Source organism: Aotus nancymaae, unplaced genomic scaffold (genome assembly GCF_030222135.1).
Source record: "Aotus nancymaae isolate 86718 unplaced genomic scaffold, 86718_ANA_hifiasm-v0.15.2.pri h1tg000016l, whole genome shotgun sequence".
In the NCBI taxonomy this organism is placed as follows: Eukaryota; Metazoa; Chordata; class Mammalia; order Primates; family Aotidae; genus Aotus; species Aotus nancymaae.
Window position 1 is genome coordinate 29,132,633 of NW_026988428.1, and position 19,246 is coordinate 29,151,878.

The 19,246-nt window shown below is 37.7% G+C and overlaps 2 protein-coding genes across 2 annotated transcripts in view; one reads left to right on the forward strand and one right to left on the reverse strand.

The window, feature by feature from the left end:
- Positions 1 to 565: 565 nt before the first annotated feature.
- Positions 566 to 16,104, reverse strand: THAP2 (THAP domain containing 2). Its single transcript, XM_012441310.3, has 3 exons — positions 15,615 to 16,104; positions 6,458 to 6,653; positions 566 to 4,176 (listed from the first exon to the last, which is right to left on the reverse strand). Exons 1-3 carry the CDS (start codon positions 15,683 to 15,685, stop codon positions 3,757 to 3,759), a joined length of 687 nt encoding a protein of 228 aa, XP_012296733.1. The 5' UTR covers positions 15,686 to 16,104; the 3' UTR covers positions 566 to 3,756.
- A 242-nt stretch (positions 16,105 to 16,346) lies between these two features.
- ZFC3H1 (zinc finger C3H1-type containing) overlaps positions 16,347 to 19,246 on the forward strand; it is a 55,700-nt gene continuing 52,800 nt past the window's right edge. Inside the window, exon 1 of the mRNA XM_012441309.3 lies at positions 16,347 to 17,180. Coding sequence (XP_012296732.2) covers positions 16,583 to 17,180 — 598 coding nt within the window. The 5' untranslated portion in view covers positions 16,347 to 16,582. The remainder of the gene's footprint in view (positions 17,181 to 19,246) is intronic.

Sequence of the window (19,246 nt, forward strand, 5' to 3'; positions counted from 1 at the left end):
AATTCTAATTTTAGAAAGTTTCCAACTGTCTAAATATCAGAAGAATCCAATATTTTGGTACAAAGATGAACCATTTCCTATATAGCAAAATTAAATCTACCCGTATTCTAACACTGAGAAATGAGATAAAATACAACATTATAAAGCCTACCTAGAAAAGATCAAGTGACCTCAAAGACTTCACTATTTTCATGTTTTAAGACACATGATTTGCCCTATTTTAGTAACCTGGTTCATATGTTAAATAAAGAGTAATGTGAACAGCAGAGAGGATTTGTTGGCAGGAGACCTATGTTCAATCTAGAACTGTCTAGATCACAGACATTTCTATTCCTTGTGCAAGTTGGCACGTAGTAAATGCTGGAATGAATAAATAAATTACATTAACAAAGATGTCTTCATGTGTAAATCAGAGATAATACCACCTACCACACAGAATGTTTGTAAGGAAAATGAGAACAAATAAGTACTGAAGTGCTTTATAAGATTCTGAGTTATTTAAAAAATCTGTGTTAATAGGTTTGTTATTTTACACAAAATATCAAATTTCAAATGAACTCCAGTACTGGGTTTTGATATAGTACTTTATTTAGAGCTATGTTTTACTTTTAACAAAGATACTATTAATAAATTTGTTCAGTGTTCATTTTAAACAGTAAAAATGTTGTCTTATAGCTCATTCAATAAAAAACCGTAATTCAGGTCAAATGCTAATGTCCTTGTACCTCCTTTGCTAAGTCAATATAAGGAGGAATCTGTTTCGTTTCAAAATAAAAGCATTTGATTATAAAAAGGTCTACAGTTTACAGTTTTTATTGAATTCCAATTCAACAGCATTTATCAAAGGACTTTATATCTATTTCTTTTATGGCATTTAACATATTATATTATAAATATTACTTGTTTCTCTCAGGAGATAGAGCAACTTGAGGGCAGAAAATTATGTCATATTCCTTTTTATATCAAGTACCTAGCCTTTGGCTGGTTCTTTGTAGAGGTTGGTGCCCAGTAGACAGAGAACAAATGAACAGAAGATCTGTGTTGTGACTAGCAGAGGAAAAAAAGCTATTATAATTTCAGTTAGTTTTACGGTCAGAGTGATAAAAAAAGATCTATCAAACTGAAAACAGGATTTTAATAGACTCCTTTTAGGTTATTCTCTGTGAATGAAGCTAGTTTTAAGGTAGACAAATGTATGGTAATAAAACAATTTGATGGAAAGAGTTTGGAGCAAGTTATCAGGACAGTAACATGAAAATGACAGAGAAAACAGAATAGTTTACAATTACAGAGTAGTAGTTTATTTAATACTGTCACGTAATAATGAATGAAGATGAAGTAACCTTGTCAAAAGGTTGTTGTATTTTACAATATTTTATTTTTATGATTTAAAAAATTTATCAAAATTTCAAGATATTATTGTAGATGGGAACTGGGCTACATAAATAAGTGTTCTGTAGCAGGGGTGAAGGGTCAACCACATGAGAGTGGTTATATTTGGAAAAAATAGTTTTTATTCAGAAGATTATTTGTCCAACTTATTTTGAGTTATAAAGTAGATATGGTCAGTAAATTATATGCTGGTGAAAAGTTATTTGAAACCATACTAGAAAAAATATATATATAATGACAATTCCAAGGAACTACATCCAATAGTTAAGATAAAATAACTAGCAAGATTTATAACATCCACAAAAAGATGTTCATAAATACCTGTTTTAAATACCTCATGGGAATCATAAGAGACTTTTTCCTACCTTTGCATTTCGTTAGGAGGCATTCCTTAGTAAAAAGAGTGCTAATACTGTAAAAGAATTGTTGCTGGGATCCAAGCAAATGCAATCGTAAATGGCTGGCAAAAAAACAGTTTTTTTGTAAAAAAATCATAAAGTAGCTCTTACTTTACAGGGAAGATTTACAAAAATTTATGACTTGGTATATGCTACCTTCATATGTTAGTATCACAAGCTTGAATTAAATAAGTTGAGTTAAATAACTTGATTATATATTAACAAATTTTTACATGATTTCAACAAAGCTGTCTGAAGCAAAGGGTTCCTTTTAAACATTAGTGAAATAAAGCAAACCCTTTAGTTCGAGTGGCAATAGTAAGAATAGTTCTGATACTTTTATTTTGTAAAATAATTAGCCTTTGCATACCACTATCATAGACATACACATATTTCTATTGGGAACATTTAATTTCCCTTATGCACTATGGTTGCTCTATTTTTTTTTTGTTGTTGTTGTTGTTGTTGTTTTAGAGACAAGGGTCTCACTCCATCGCCCAGGCTGGAGTACAGTGGTGCAATCACAGCTCACTACAGCCTCAACCTCCTAGGCTCAAGTGACCTTCCCACCTTAGCCTCCCAAGTAGCTGGGAACACAGGCATGCTGGTTGCTCTATTTGACTCACTAAAAGAGGAGATAAAAAGCAAGCTGATGTCTACGATAAAGTGATAACATTTTAAGTTATTAATACAAATTGTGAAGATATAAGTAGTTTCCTGTGATTAAATTTTACTGTGGGTTTATGAAGAGGAAAGAAAAAGCCCACAATATTGATATGCTTGCTATTTTTGAGGTATAGTATGTATTTGGAAAGTAGTTAAAAAGAAAAAAAAAAGCTTAGGAGTTTTGGTTATCAACAAATATGGGAGCACCAATTTTGAATGGAAATGTAAGATTTTTATTATGAGAAAAAAAGTAGTATACATTTATCTATTAGTTTAAGATAAAAGCTAGGTCCTGAACTCTAAATTATTTTACATGTTTTCTTAGGTGAATATAATCACCTACTAGATTTTACTAATTTGAAGTACTTGAGGCTTAACCTAGTTTGGATGACTCAATGGTACCTCACATTCAAATATTTTCAAAATATTTTACAACCTATTTTAAAATCGAATATTCTTATGAGAGAGGCCATCATAATCTCACTTTTACTGGTTAAAAAAAATACAGAAAGTTTAAATTTAAAAACTTGCCCTGTACCTTTTCTTTTTTTTTGAGACAGAGTCTCACTCCGTCACCAGGCACCAGGCTGAAGTGCAGTGGCACAACCTCGGCTCACTGCAACCTCCGCCTCCCGGGTTCAAGCATTCTCCTGCCTCAGCCTCCCGAGTAGCTGGGACTACAGGCGCACGCTACCACACTCAGCTAATCTTTTTGTATTTTTAGTAGAGACGGGTTTTCACCATGTTGGCCAGGATACTCTCAATTTCTTGACCTTGTGATCCTCCCGCCTTGGCCTCCCAAAGTGCTGGGATTACGTGAGCCAGTACCTTTTCTTTTCTATAAATTTTTCAAATCACAGTGCCAATTATAATTTAATTAATACAAAACCCAGCAGTTTTAAGGTCATGTTAAATGTTGGTTAACTCCTATTTAGCATCTTATTTAGAATGCAATATGCCAACTTTGGTACGGGAAAAAATTCTTTTCTAATACAAGTTAAACATATTACTTAACATAAGCTGTTCTTTAACAGTAGTTTAAAAAGACAAAAACACCTTTCAAACAAACACTTTCCTAGCAAAATTTTTAAATATGTAATTCTACTATAAGGCACTTCCATTCATTTTCAAATAAAATTTTCATAAAAAGTTTTTTGTTCTTTTGTAATCAAGTCTTCACAAATTACATAGTAATGTTACTTCAAGTAAAACTTTATTAAATAATGTATTTTGGCATAAGTGCCATAATTTACCTCTGAAGAGAATGAAGGATAGGCATCAAGCTCTGTGCAAGCTAAACTTAAATGAAGGTACTCTTGGTCTGTTTTAGATTTATACTTGGCAGTGTTTTATCTTGTTGATCTTGTTCAAGGAGCTTAAAATCTTCCAAAGGAAGACTTCTTAAGGCAGTTGGTAAAATGTGTTCTGATGTACCTTTAGGTAATACATTATTTGCTTCTAAATTCTTTACCAAACATGTGGCTTTGATCCATCTTCGAGTAGCTCTGCGTTCCTTTTGTAGGCAAGTTTTCATTTTTCTTCTTAAGCTCGCTATTTCTTTTTCCAGTTTAATTATCCTCTTTTTTGCCTCCATAGGATTCCTAAAGGCATAACTGTGTTCAAGTAGTACTTGCTGACTACTAATGTTTGATTTTAAATTAGATGGTCCGGCTGGAGAACAACTGTTGTTTTTCTTCAAAAGATTCCTTGACTTGAGTTTCTGAGCCGAATAAAATTAGAGGGTTGAACATAAATTATGAAACATCACAAATAAGCAAATACTGTCCAGTTTTGGATAACAGAGTATTTAAACTGCTTTTTTAAACGTCAATTTTAAAACTTTAATAGGAAATGGCAGCAGCCATCTCATGTAATCCAAGATTAAGTTTTTTAACTGGTTGAATTGACTGTAGTCACCTATTTCATTTTGTCCTATATCCAGAGAGATTCAAACACTGATTTGGAAATAGACAATGGACTTCCAAGGTTTCTTCCAAATTATTGACTATGATTCCATAGAGACTTTAAAGATCCTTTGCAATTTACTTACTAAGGTCAATTCAGAATATATGTAGATATTTTATTATTTATGATATTAATTTGATCCCCTTTTAATTAAACACCATTTTCTCAATTTGATGAATATTTTAGACCCAGGGTCCTACTTATTGAAAACTGAAGGATTCGTAGAAATATATTCTTAAGTATCAAGCTTCTAAATAGATTTACCTATTAATTCTTCATGGTTACATCTTCAAGGATTTAAAATCTGGCTAGGAACATTTGCCCAAATCAGGAGACTTTTTTTTCTTTTCTCTCTTTCATTCAAATGGTCATCAAGTCCTATTAATTCTACCTCCTAAATATTCCTATCATGAAACTTCTCCTGTCATTCTTTTTTTTTCTTTCTCTGTTCCACAATAAGACTGACACTGTCATTCTTAATGTCACTACATATATTGGGCCCGTATCATATCTGTTCTGACTATATTATTCATTATTGATCTCTCCACTTCATTTTGATCCTCATTAATCCACATTCTGCCATGAGAATAATTTTTCTAGAATATCTGACATTTCTACTCTGGCCAAATTATTCTTTGCCTATCCATTATCTAAAGGGAAAAAAAATTTTTACATGGCATACTATACAATTTAGGATCTCACCACATTCTGTAATTTACCATCTTGATTTATACTCCAGCAATACTAAGCCACTGAGTTTCCAGATTATATCATATCCTCATAAGTCTGTGTTTTTCATTCATTAAACATTTATTGGAATACATATTATGAATTCCTGGGGACATTACACTGAACAAATAAGACAAATATCCTCATGAAACCTACAGTTAGTCCCTCTGCCTAGGGAATTGACAGGGACTCTTTTTTGATCTTTATGTCTCCAGCACTAAGCTTAGATTCTGGCATAATGGAAGTTAGTTGTATTTATTAAATAAATAAATGATCAAAATATCAAAAATAAGGTTCATTTCAAATTCAGTAAGTATTTGAGTATATACTATGTCCCAGGCACTGTTTGAGGTGCTGAAGATTCACAAGTGAAAAAGACAAAAGTTCCTGCCCTCCTGGAGCTTTTCTAACATCAGTGGTAATTAGCTTACCACAACCTCCTCTCCCATTCAAATAATAACTCATAACATTTAAAAGTTTAACTGTTACAAACAAGAGAAACAGTAATTTTTCTTCTCTCAGAGGAAAACATGTTTGTCCTCCTTTTCAAAGCTAAACTATTTGTATTCATCTTACCCTTTCTTACCTTTGGTGACCCTGTCTTTCCCAGCTAGGTTTTCCTCTCTGGTCAGATCTTCTCTAACTAGATAAAACATTGTTTTAATTTATTCATCTTGCACCTTAAATCTTTCCTTTTTTATTTTACTTTACTTTTTCTTCATTCCTTCCTTTTAAATATCACTTTCTAACATTTATTTTCTACTCATCCCTCAACCCACTGGTTTTTGTTCTCATTATGCAATTGTAATTGTTCTGTGCAAGGCCAAGTTCGCTTTCCTCTATTTTAAACTTCCAGGGCTTCAAAAGCCCACCCTAAATGCCCAAGCTCTCTGAAGTTTTCTGTTATGCCTGCCTCCCTCTGAACTTACATTCTTTGGCATAACTCTGGCTGTGGTGCTCTTAAAGTAATTTGCACATGCTATTTGTATGTCATTTTTAAATCAGAGCAGAGTGATGCTGGAGGTTTCATTGCTCATATGATTTTTCAGTTTTACCAATGGTCTAATTATTAATAATAATTGGTAATAATGTAAAATTCCAATATAGTAAAACAATTTGGATTGGGGAAAGAATATTGGAGTCAGGAGACCTGAACTCTGATTCGAGCCTGCACCTTTACTGTACAAGAGGAAGTCTGTAACTTTCTTGAGGCATATCACTATAAATGAATTTCAGTTAATAACTGCATAAACAAAAGGAATGGGTTCTAAAAATGGTTTTTAAAAAAGGAGAGTAACATTACCTACCATAGACTTTATATGGGTACAAAAATCAAAAATGGTTGGAACAGCATCCATTTTAAGTCGTCGAGTTTGTCCTGTTAGGTCAAAACAGGAGGCTTCAAAGTGCTTTGAACAAAGAAAAGTGTGTTTTCCTGGCACAAAATTTTTGCGCCTAACCAGGCGAACCCATTCTTTTCTTCTTTTAGGATCCAAAGGAAACCTTAAAAAAAAAAAAATAGGCAACTCAAATTCCAACTATCATAATTCTGGTTGCACCTAAATGATTAAAAGAAATTTAGAAGGTGATGATTAAAAATGTGTCCCATTTACATAAAAAAAAATTTAAACTCACAATATCCAGACACTGGAACAGAAACCAATTCATGGTAATCTTTTATAAGTTAAAAAAAAAATTAGTCAAAACCTGACTTGAGTGGTTTTATTTTTCAGGGTTTTTAAAAAGACACATTTCTTTCCAATTAGCCCTTAACCTGGGCAGTAAAATAAAGCATGACTAAACTGATTTAGATCAAGTTTAAGTAGAACCATTATAAGCAGGAATAATTTCACCATACTTTAATCTGCTGCTGATATATGTAGTCAAGAAAAATCAGATTATCTAAAGATTAAATTTTGTCAAGGCAAACCTAGGCAGAATCTGGTACTTCTTCCTCTGTGTCACGTCATTATGACACTTACCACATTGTTTTGTAATTTTTCCATTTTAGTTTCCAGTAACATAAAGATTACAAATTTCTTGAGGACAGGGATCATTATTATCACATCCTGTCATGTATTTATCTTTGACACTTAGCACAATGCTTTGCAAACAGTAGGGATTCAACAAAATTTGCTAAATTAATACAAATACAGAATATTTAATAATATACTGTATTTTATGTAGTTAAACAGCAAATATTTTTAAAAAGTCAACTCTTCAATTAGTAGTGCAGCAGAAAGACTACTTACAAAAAGGCAAAATGCTTTGTAGCAATGTTTTTCCTTTCATATTTCAAATATAAAACACAGTTGACCCTTTAACAACATGGGTTTTGAACTACATAGGTCCAATTATATGTGTATTTTTTCAATAAATATACTGGAATTTGAAACAATTGGAAAAAACTTGCAGACAAACCGTGTAGCCTGGAAATATCAAAAAAATTAAGAAAAAGGTATGTTATGAATACATAAAATATATGTAGATACTAGTCTATTTTATCATTTACTACCACAAAATATACACAAATTTTAAAAAGTTAAAATTATAAAACATTTATGCAGAGACCATACATGGCACCATTCAGTCCAGAAGAATGTAAACAAATGTAAAGATGCAGTAATAATAATTGCATAAAACTAACTGTAGCATATACTGTACTACTGTAACAATTTCCTAACTGTAGCATATACTGTACTACTGTAACAATTTCATAGCCATCTTTTGTTGCTATTGTGCTGAGCTCGGTAAGTGCTGTGAGTACCCACTTAAAGTGCTGTGTGATGCTAATTATCTCTGAGCAATTTGTCTCTCCAGTAAATTGTGTATCACGGCAGAATGTGATCTCTAGTAGTTCTTGCATATTTTTCATTGTATTTAGTGTAATACCGTAAGCCTCAAATAATACCATGATACCCATATATATATATAAATATATACATATAGAGAGAGGCATAGATTTAGGTCTGCAGCTGTGGTTGCTTGCTATTTCAAAATAAATAACAGGACCATTGTAAAAAAAAAAATTCATCAAGCTGTTGCTACAGCTGTGCCAGCAGGTGCAAAAACCTTGCACTTTTTGTGAAATATCTATTCCATAGCAGAAATGCAGCTTTTATGTGAGTGCACAATTGCTGTAAGAAAGGCATACCTATATTCCAGGATGACAGGTAGATTTTTTTTTTCTTTTTAGAAAGAAAAATTTAGAACGAAATCATATTAGAGTTTATATAGAACTGTAATATGATTCGAGAAAAAGTGAGGTGGTTATATGATAAAACAAAAGGAAGGTGAATGATCTAAAGCTGCAGAATTTAATGCCATCAGAGGATGTTTGATGATTTTAGAAAGAGATTTGGCTTAAAAAATGTCAAGATAACAGAGAAACAGCTTCTGCTGAGCAAGAGGCTGTGGATGAGTTCCCATATGCCATTAAGATCATTCAGAAGAAAGGATATCTGTCTGAACAGGTTTTTGATGTAGGCAAAAGTGCCCTTTCTTGAAAAAAGTGCCACAAAGGATATATATTAGTAAGAAAGAAAAGCAAACAGGATTTAGGCAAGAAGGGACAGGCTAACTCTGTTTTGTACAAATGCAGTTGGGTTTGTATCAGTTCTGCTTTTATCTATAAACTTGCTAAATCCTGAGCCATGAAAGGGAAAAATAAACACCAGCAGCCAGTCTTTTTGTTGTAAAATAAGAAGGCCTGGACAATGAGAACTCTTTTTTCTGGATTGGTTCCATTGAATTTAGGAAGTATGTTGTTAGTAAGGTACTGCCTTTTAGTGTTCTTTCCATTTTTGACAATGTCCAACACAGAAAGTGTCAAAGTGGTCTACCTGTCCTCAAACTCAATGTCTTTAATTCAACTTCTAGATCAGAGGGTCACAAGTTTTAAGGATCATTACATATGGTACTCTATGGAAAGGACTGCCAATGCTATGGAAGAAAACCCTAACAGAGATAGAGAACATCATGAAAGTATAAAAGGATTGCACCATTGAAAATTGTTACAGAAAAAGTGGTGGAAGACAAGAAGCCCAAAACAATTCATCCCTGCAAAAGAAAGTATGTGGGTATGTTGTGCATGACCTCACAGTCTTTATAACAGAGCTGATAAGGGAAATCATGAAAGAGATTGTAGATATGGCAAAAAAGGTGGACAATGACAGGTTTCAAGATATGGATCTTAAAGAACTTCAAGAGCTGATTTAAGAAACCACACCAGAGGAATTAACAGAAGACTGCCTGATGGAGGTGAGTGCTTCTGAACCACTGCCAGATGATGAGGAAGAAGATGTACAAGAAGCAGTGCCAGAAAATTGACATTAGAAAATCTGGCAGAAGGGTTCTGATTATTCAAGACTGCTTTTGACTTCTTTTATAATATGGACCCTTCTATACTAGGATCACTGAAATAAAAGCAAACAGGGAAGAAGGATTGGTACAATATAGAACCATTTTTAGAGAAATGAAAAAGCAAGAGTAAGGGGGAAATTATGATGTATTTCCATAAAGTTAGACCGAGTGTGCCTTCCTTTCCTGCCTCCCTATCCAACTCTTTCACCTTTGCCATGCCTGAGGCATCAAACCAACCCTCCTCTTCCTCCTCCGCCTCAGCCTACTCAATGTGAAGATGACAAGGATGAAGACCTTTATAGTGATCCACTTCCACTTAATGAATAGTAAATATATTTCCTCTTCCTTAGGATTTTCTTTTCTTTTCTCTGAGACAGAGTTTCACTCTTATTGCCCAGGCTGGAGTGCAATGGCGCAATCTCAGCTCACTACAACCTCTGCCTCCCAGGTTCAAGCAATTCTCCTGCTTCGGCCTCCTGAGTAGCTAGGATTACTGGCATGTGCCATCACACCCAGCTAATTTTGTATTTTTAGTTAGAGATGGGGTTTCACCATGTTGGCCAGGCTGGTCTCAAACTCCCGACCTCAGGTGATCCACCCGCCTTGGCCTCCCAAAGTGTTGGGATTACAGGTGTGATCAGCTCTTGAATTTCTTTAAGATCCATGCCCAGCAGGATTTTCTTAATAACATTTTCTTTTCTCTGGCTTACTTTATTGTAAGAATACTGTATAGAACACAACATAGAAAATATGTGTTGATTGTTTATGTTATTGGTAAGGCTATTTGTAGTTCAATTTTTTTTTTTTTTTTTTTTTTTTTGTAGAGACGGGGTTTCACCATGTTGGCCAGGATGTTCTCGATCTCTTGACCTTGTGATCTGCCCACCTGGGCCTCCCAAAGTGCTGGGATTACAGGCGTGAGCCACTGTGCCCAGCCCAGTAGCTCAATTTTTGGGGAACCAAAAGTCATACTCCGATTTTTGACTGTGTGGTGAGGGAGCTTCTGAGCCCCGAAACCCTGCATTGTTCAAGGGTCAACTGTATACTAATATGCATCCAGGGTGTACCTCTTAAGGAAGAGACAAATATAAGGGGCTATCTCTAAAAATTCTACTGGTAACTTGCAAATATAAGAATCAACATTCATATGCAGTAAGTTTGTGTAAAACTCTTTAGTTTGACTACATTATCCTTTAAATATTATGAAATGACTAGTGTTGAAAAAGACCACAAAATCCAAGTTAGAAGATTATGTGGTTCAGAAGCCCCCAAATGCAACCTCAGTAGGTAACAGCTTTGGGTATATTGCATCTACTAGGTTTGCTCACATTACCAGAAATGAGGAGCACAAAGAAATGAATGTTCAGATTTAGTCAACACTCTCACATCTTCTGTCCCCATCCCCCTCAATCCTATACGTACGCCGATCTGAAGATACTAGCATCTGTATGTCACTCTACAATTCACATACAGGTTTTTTCCTATAGAGAATTTCTTTTTTTTTTTTGAGACGGAGTTTTGCTCTTGTTGCCCAGGCTGGAGTGCAGTGGCACGATCTCTGCTCACTGCAACCTCTGCCTCCCGGGTTCAAGCGATTCTCCTGCCTCAGGCTCCCGAGTAGCTAGGATTGCAGGTGCCCACCACCACACCTGGCTAATTTTTTTATTTTTTATTTTTTTTATTTTTAGTAGAGATGTGATTTCACCATGTTGGCCAGGCTGGTCTCGAACTCTTGACCTCTGGTGATCCACCTGACTTGGCCTCCCAAAGTGCTAGGATTACAGGCATCAGCCACTATGCCTGGCTGGAAATAGAGATTTTCTGATAACTTATTTACTCTGCCTAGCCTCACCTCAGTAATAGAACCAGTCTCTTATAATAATCACTGGATGTTTTGGAAAATCACTCAGTAGTTTAAACAGTGCTATTTTGTGTGCATCTTCGATAGTTAGTTGAATGCCTCTTACATTCCCAGCACTGTCCTAGGCACTGAAGACATAGTAGTAAACAAAACAGACATAGTACTTTTCTTCCATGAGTGTATACTGTAATGGGGAATGTAGGGAATCAAATAGCTGGATGCAATAGAACTGTATTGCATCTATTGCTCTATGCAATAGAGAGGCCACTGTCTCTGGACTCAAACCAGGGCACCAATCTTGGCTCCCTTGCATAATATCTGGGTGACTTTAGGCAAGTTAACCTTTTTAGGTCTCCTTTTTATCATCTATAAAGTGGGGATAAGAATAGCACCTAGTGTGGTCATACGGATTAAATGAAAAAATGTGAGTAAATGCTTAGCCCAGTGCACAGTACATGCGAAATACTAAATAAATTCTATTATTATAATAAAAGTAACTATAAGTGTCCATGAGTCTTATAAAAGGGTAAGTATAGGGTTGTATGAAACCATAAAACAGGGAAGAGCTAGTCTAGTCAGAAGGCCTTAAAAATTATAGGGATCAGCTAGGGAAGTTAGGGTGCGACAGTAAAGAGTGTTAAGAATATCTTGGGGACAGAGAATATTGTTATAACATGAAACAATACTGGAGGGCCTTCTAAATCAAAGAGTAATTTTGAACCTTATCCAAAATGGCAATGATAAGTCATTAAAAGGCTAATTGTGAGAGCTGATTGCTAACAGAAAATTTGTGAGCCAGTTGTTAAACACAGCTATCATTAAAAATTAAATTATATAAATTTACAGTTAAATACATTAAAAGGAAAGGTAATAAATAACCAAAACTCCCAAATTTCCTCGTGATTTTACTGTTACCTTTACTCTTAAGGTTATGCCTGTTGTATCTGTATGGTGGAAATACTATAGAATAGTGTGAGACTGCACATTTCTTCCCAACTCCATGATCAGTGATGTCATATTGATAGCTTGAAACTAGACTTGGCAGTAATATTTATATCATAGAAAGCAGGGAAACACTACAAATCAGGGCTTTTCCCCCTCCCTAGAGAACTATTTATTAAATATTTAGCAACATACTACTAATTATAGAAGAGTGGCTAGCAGTGCATGGATGGAAGCAGTGAGCCAGTTAAGAGCCTATTGTAATAATCTAATTAAGAGGTAATGGTGAGAAGTCAAGGGAGGAAGACTTTCAAACTTCCGGATTGATAGTGTCTTCATTCACTGAGAAACAGAGTACAGGAAGTGGGGGTATATTTGGGGAAGGGCAGTTTGTCAATATAGATGATGAATCTGGGTAACTGGAAGGAGACCAGAGAAATACTAGGTAGACACTTGGCCTGTAAGTCTGGAACTCATTAGAAAGAGATGGATTGGAGATATTGATTTGGGAGGCATCAACAAGTAGATGTTGAGACCACAGGAACAGCTGAAATTATTTTGATATGAATGTGAAGACCTGGGCTAAGGTGTAGAGAGAAGAGCAGTAGAGGTGATTGAAGACAGCCCAAAAAAGTAAGAAGATAATCATAAAATTAGTGTTAAATAATTCAAAAGTAGAGAGTATTTCAAGGAGGAAATGATCATACAGCATGAAAAATTAATGTAGAGAGACATAGAGGTCATGTTAGATTACTGGGGAAACTTTAGAGTGGGCTAAGAGGTAAGAAACATACAGTAAGTTTAAGCAAAAAACTTGCACATGGAGATATAGAAGTCTACTAACAACCGGGTGCAATGGCTCACGCCTGTAATTCCAGCACTTTGGGAGGCGGAGGCAGACGGGTCACAAGGTCAGGAGTTCGAGACCAGGCTGGCCAATATAGTGAAACCCCATCTCTACTAAAGAATACAAAAATTAGCTGGGTGTGGTGGCACACCCCTGTAATCCCAGCTACTTGGGAAGCTGAGGCAGGAGAATAGCTGGAACCCAGGAGGTGGAGGTTGCAGTGAGACGAGATCTCACCACTGCACTCCAGCCTGGGCAACAAAGTGAGACTCCGTCTCAAAAAAACAAACAAAAAAAAGAAGTCTACTAATAGTAGTAAAGGAGTGAATTAATTAAGCCTGGTTTGTATTTACAAAATAGGAATGTAATTTTATTATAATGAATACTAATTTAAGATCTAAATTTCTGAGGTTACACATGAAAATGTTAAGTTCATAGCAGGCAAATTTTATGCATGTTATTGTACCACCATTCATCGCTTTTTTTATTTTATTTATTTTTTTGAGACAGGGTCTCACTGTATTGTCCAGACTGGAGTACAGTGGCATGATCATGGTTCACTGTAGCCTCAATTTCCCTAGTTCGGGTAGTCTTTCCACCTCAGCCTCCTGAGTAGCTGGGATTAGTCATGCACCACAACACCCAGCTAATTTTGTGTATTTTTTTTGTAGAGACAAGGTTTCACCATGTTGCCTAAGCTGGTCTCAAACTCTTGAGTTCAAGCGATCAGCGTGCCCTGGCCTCCTGAAGTGCTGGGATTACAGGTGTGAGCCACCACGATGGGCTAAACATTGTTATTGGTGCCTGGACTCCCCTCTCATCTATCCAATGAAATTGCTAAATTCAGTAGTTTCTCCTCTAACATTTCTCAAATCTGTCTCCTCAACTCCATTTCTACTCTAATACCACCCTAGTCTGAAAAATTGGGTAGACTTTCCTTGTTTTATTTACTACAGCTTCCTAACTAGTTTTTCTCTGTCAACTCTCACCTTACCTAATCCAATGCTGATTGTGCTAGCAACTGAGTACAGGGTTTAGTTTAGTTGACACTGTAGCAAGATTTCCCTGTGAAAGAAAAAATAGGTAAATTAATATTCTGTAATAAGTTCCTTTCTCATCAAGTTCATCCCTGATGATGCTTGACCAGCACTTTCAGTAACTCCACGATTCTCCACACTGCAGCCAGAGGACTTTTTAATATGCAAATCTAATCATGCCATTCTTCTTAAACCCTCCAGGACTTCTCAAGTACTCTTAGGATAAAACAGAAAATACTTAAGCAGCATATAGGACCAAATCTGTCATCATCTCATTTGAAATGTCATATCCTTAGAGAAGTGTTCTTTGACTTTCCAAGACTAAGTTAGGTCTCTTAATGTTTCTTTTGTGGCACTTAATTATAATTATATATGTCTTTCTCTACCATTAAATGTTAAACTCCAGGAGGGTTAGAACTTTCCGGATCCTTTGCACAATGTCAGGCAATTAGGAACTCCGTACATATTTGATGGATGAATGAATAAAGCACTACATATTCGTGAATTGGTTTAAAAACAGAAACATCACAAGGATTTTTTTTTTTTTTAAGTGGCAGCTTTTAATAAAAGTACAGTTCGTAATAGTGAGGTAGGGAAAAAGGTCAAGGATATAATTTCTACATACCAACATATACGTTGTTAGGTATATAAAATATATAAAGTCAGAACTAGCGTCACTTAACTTTTTAATGTGTCTTTTCTTCAGGCACATGGCAGGCACTTGCAGAGAAGGTAAACATTTACCTAGTACCTGTTATTTTCCAGGCATAGTTCAAAATGCTTTTAAGAATTCTGGCTTGACAGAACTAAGGAATTTTGATTTTTCTTCCAGCAAACAAAAGAAAACCTAGGTTCTTTTTATTACTCTGTTCTAGTAAGAACAAAAAGGTTATCTTCTTCACTTTAATTAACATCGCTTAATTCACATGGCTATCAAAGATGACTCAATTCCTCCGCAGAATTACTTAGATTAGATTCGATTAATTAGATTAGAAATATAAATGCCTCCCATGTCAATTCATCTAGTGAGAATTTCCTAATTTTAACGGGAACACAGCAGGCTTTTAAGGTGCTTGCTGATTGATTGGGAAGATCTCTCTCTCCCTTACGGCGTCATTCTTGTCAAGACCCGGTCTAACACAGGAGTAAAAGTGAAAAATTACAATATCCTCTTGTTACTTTTTTACTAAGGGGTAATCACCAGACAGTACTTGGATTTCTTTTAGAAAATGAGCAAAGCTTCCCCGAAAGCAGGGTAAAATTGGACAGATTTGAGAAACACAAAGGACATATGATGCTTTCCCGCTACCAGGTGGGAAAGTTAATAGAATTAGAATCTTCCTGTTCCTTCTACACAAGCGATACCGAGAATTGGAACTCCCGTCTCCGTCACCCCCACTCCCTGCCCAGGTTACCTGTGGAAGCTGATGTTAATGTGCTTGTTGTAGGTAGTGGCACAGCCCGCCGCGGCACAATTGGTCGGCATTTCCCTTTCCCACTCATTCAGCGCCCTTAGGTCTCTACTGAGGCGCTGGCTACTAAGCTTCCTTCTGGCAGAGGCTGGACAATCGAGGCAGGCGTGCCTTAATCCTAAGAGCTTAGTCGTGAGAGCCGAGTGGGAAGAAGGGGTGTGTATGTGGGGGCGGAGGCGAGGGAGGGTCAGCCTTCCGTTTCTCTTTATTAATATGGCGGACTAAAGGCCACAGAACTGGCCCTCCTGGAGCTCTAGTCGCCTTCGTTTGACTTCACCAACATGGCGGACACAACCTGTTCTTTTTCCCCGCCCCCAAGAGGGAGCAGGTGTACTGCGTTTCTTTGGCAGCGGTCCTCAGAGCAATTAAAGGAAGAGGTGTTTTCCCCTCCGATTACTGTAAATAACGATAAAGAGTTTTACAATAAAACTCTCTCAAGGCTGGAACTAAGAGCATTTCCGCTTACTTCTGCATGCACCCAGCTGTACCAGGCCAGATCCTGAGGTGGGTGTGATCCGTAGACCGGAAAAGTAAAGCCGCAGAAAGACGAGAGACTACAAATCCCAGTGAATATCGCGTTGTTTTATTATCGCGTGAATTGGGTGCCTTTGTTTCCTGCGTGTCGCAGGAAGTGACGTTTCGAACACAGCCGCTACCTGAGCCCCTTTCTCGCGAGGCGGAAGAACCCCGATTGCTGAGGAGCAAGGGGGCGCTCGGGAAGGGAACTGGGTTGCGACGGTCCGGTGAGAGAGAGCTGGGGTGCGGGGAAGTTGGGGAGCCGAGGCAGCTAGGTGTCCGAGTAGGGTAAGACCGCACCGACCCGGTCCGTTAGGAAAGAAGGAAAACGAGGCAGTTGTCGGGCGGATCCCCGGACGGAGGGCTAAGGTTGTGTGGAAGGCGCTGCTGCCCGGATGGCGACCGCAGATACTCCGGCCCCGGCCTCCAGTGGCCTCTCGCCGAAGGAAGAGGGGGAGCTTGAAGATGGGGAAATCAGTGACGACGATAATAACAGCCAGATACGGAGCCGGAGCAGCAGCAGCAGCAGTGGCGGCGGGCTGTTACCGTATCCGCGGCGAAGGCCTCCTCACTCGGCCCGGGGCGGTGGATCTGGCGGAGGCGGTGGCTCTTCCTCGTCATCGTCCTCTTCTCAGCAGCAGCTGAGGAATTTCTCACGCTCGCGGCACGCGTCTGAGCGGGGCCACCTCAGGGGACCCAGCAGCTACCGACCCAAAGAACCATTCCGGTCTCATCCGCCCTCTGTGCGGATGCCTTCGAGCTCACTGTCCGAAAGCAGTCCCCGGCCGTCTTTCTGGGAGCGGAGCCACCTCGCCTTGGACCGTTTCCGCTTTCGAGGCAGGCCTTACCGGGGTGGGAGTCGCTGGAGTCGGGGTCGAGGAGTGGGTGAGCGAGGAGGCAAGCCGGGGTGCAGACCGTCTCTGGGAGGAGGAGCAGGATCCGGATTCAGTAGCAGTCAGAGCTGGCGAGAGCCCTCTCCACCTCGGAAGAGCTGTATCCTTAACGTGGCGGTCGGCACTGGGTGTGTCACTAAAGTTCCCTTTCGCGTCATTACTAGGTCTGTGAGACGAGCGTAACTTTGAACCATCAGAACCGCTTATTTCTCCCTGAGTCAGTGTACTGAAAGTAAGTTGTTCTTTCGTAGTTCCCCATGTGTCACAGGATAGCATTGTTTCTAAGACTGCTGCATTGGGTATACTGCTTTTTAACATTAACTTGCTGTGGATTGGGTTAAGCTAATGAAATCTAAGACAGTTAAGTCTGATTTGTAATAATACCTTAGAAGCTCAAGTTTTATTAGCATTTGTAATTTTGCTGTTACAGACACTTTGTATTTTATGTGAAGTTGACTTAGGTTATTAGATGGAGAAAAAAATACTCGTAACAGTTTGAGGAATGCTGTTGCTTTGTCATGTTGCAGTTTGACACTGAAAATTGTAAAGTTTCATTCCGCACAGTCCTGCACTATTTTTGTGATTCTTTTTTTATCTTGATTTATTCTAGTTGCTGCCTTTTAAAGTGGGGGGGTGGGAACTGTTGTCTTTACCAAGTCTGTTAATTCAGAACTTTTTGATTCATTTGATCTTTTTGGAACGCTTTACCTCCTTAACGTGTCTATTCTGTGTTCACTTTTGCACATTGTATAACTCTTCTTGCTGACTAAATGAGGGCCAGAGAGAGAAAGATCAACTTATCAGCATTTTTATTTTAATACGTTAGAGTGGAGGAATGTGTATGGGAGGGTGTAGGTTACGGACAAGTTGAGAAAGGAAATAGTAAAGTACCAGATTTTTGCTACTTCTGACGTTATTCTCAGTTTTTTCTTTTTTTAAACGTTACTGAGTTTACTCAGGATTTGTAGAGAGGAATCAATCATCTGAAGGTTTCCTATTTTGTAATGGGTCTGTGGAATACTATCTTGACTTATTCTGTGATCATTGCAAAAATTGTTTAAGGACTTCATTACTGGTTGTAATTCTCATAGGGTAATGGTTTTTAATTTCATCATTATATATGAAACAAGTAGTGACACTTATTTGGGAGAAAATCAGAATTACTCTTATAGACCACTCAGGACTAGAATAGGTCTTTCTCAAATGTCATGATGTAAAGAGGGCAGGGAATGTACATTTGGGTAAGAAACAGCAGCTTCTGATGCTAGTCTTCTGAAAAATTTACTTCTACAACCAAAAGTTGGGTTAGGAGCGTTTCAGGATTGTTTCAGAGAAAACCATGTAGTGGCTGGGCGCGGTGTCTTATGCCTGTAATCCCAACACTTTGAGAGGCCGAGGTGGCGGATCACTTGACGTCAGGAGTTCGAGACCAACCTGGCCAACATGGTGAAACCCCGTCTCTACTAAAAATACAAAAATTAGCCAGGCGTGGTGTTCGACGCCTGTATTTCCAGCTACCCGGAAGACTGAGTCAGAAGAATTGCTTGAGCTCAGGAGGCAGAGTTGCAGTGAGCAGAGATTGCACCACTGCACTCCAGCCTGGGCAGTAAAGGGAGACTCCGTTTCAAAAAAAAAAAAAAAAAGAGAGAGAGAAAATCATATAGATATTTAACTCTTTAAAAAGGCAAAGGCAGCAGATGTGGCTGGGTGCGGTGGCTCATGCCTGTAATCTCAGTACTTTGTGAGCCTGAGGCGGGTGGATCACGATGTCAGGAATTCGAGATCCACCTGGCCAATATGGTGAAACCTGTCTGTACTGAAAATACAGAAATTAGCCAGGCATGGTGGCATGCCCGTAGCTACTCAAGAGGTTGAGGCAGGAGAATCACTTGAATCCAGGGGTGGGGGAGGGGTTTGCAGTGAGCAGAGATTGCCCCACTGCGCTCCAGCCTGGGCAACAGAGCAAGGCTCTGTCTCAAAAAAAAAACAACAACAAAAAAAAACACCAAAACACACACACACAAGAAGGTTAGAAAACCTCTGCCCAGGATGTTTCTTAATCCATGGATTTGTGGTCTATATTGAATCCAGAAGCAGAAAGGCTATTGAAGCATATATATGTATATGGTTTTTAAATTTTTTTAATTAAATTTTTTTTGGAGAGAC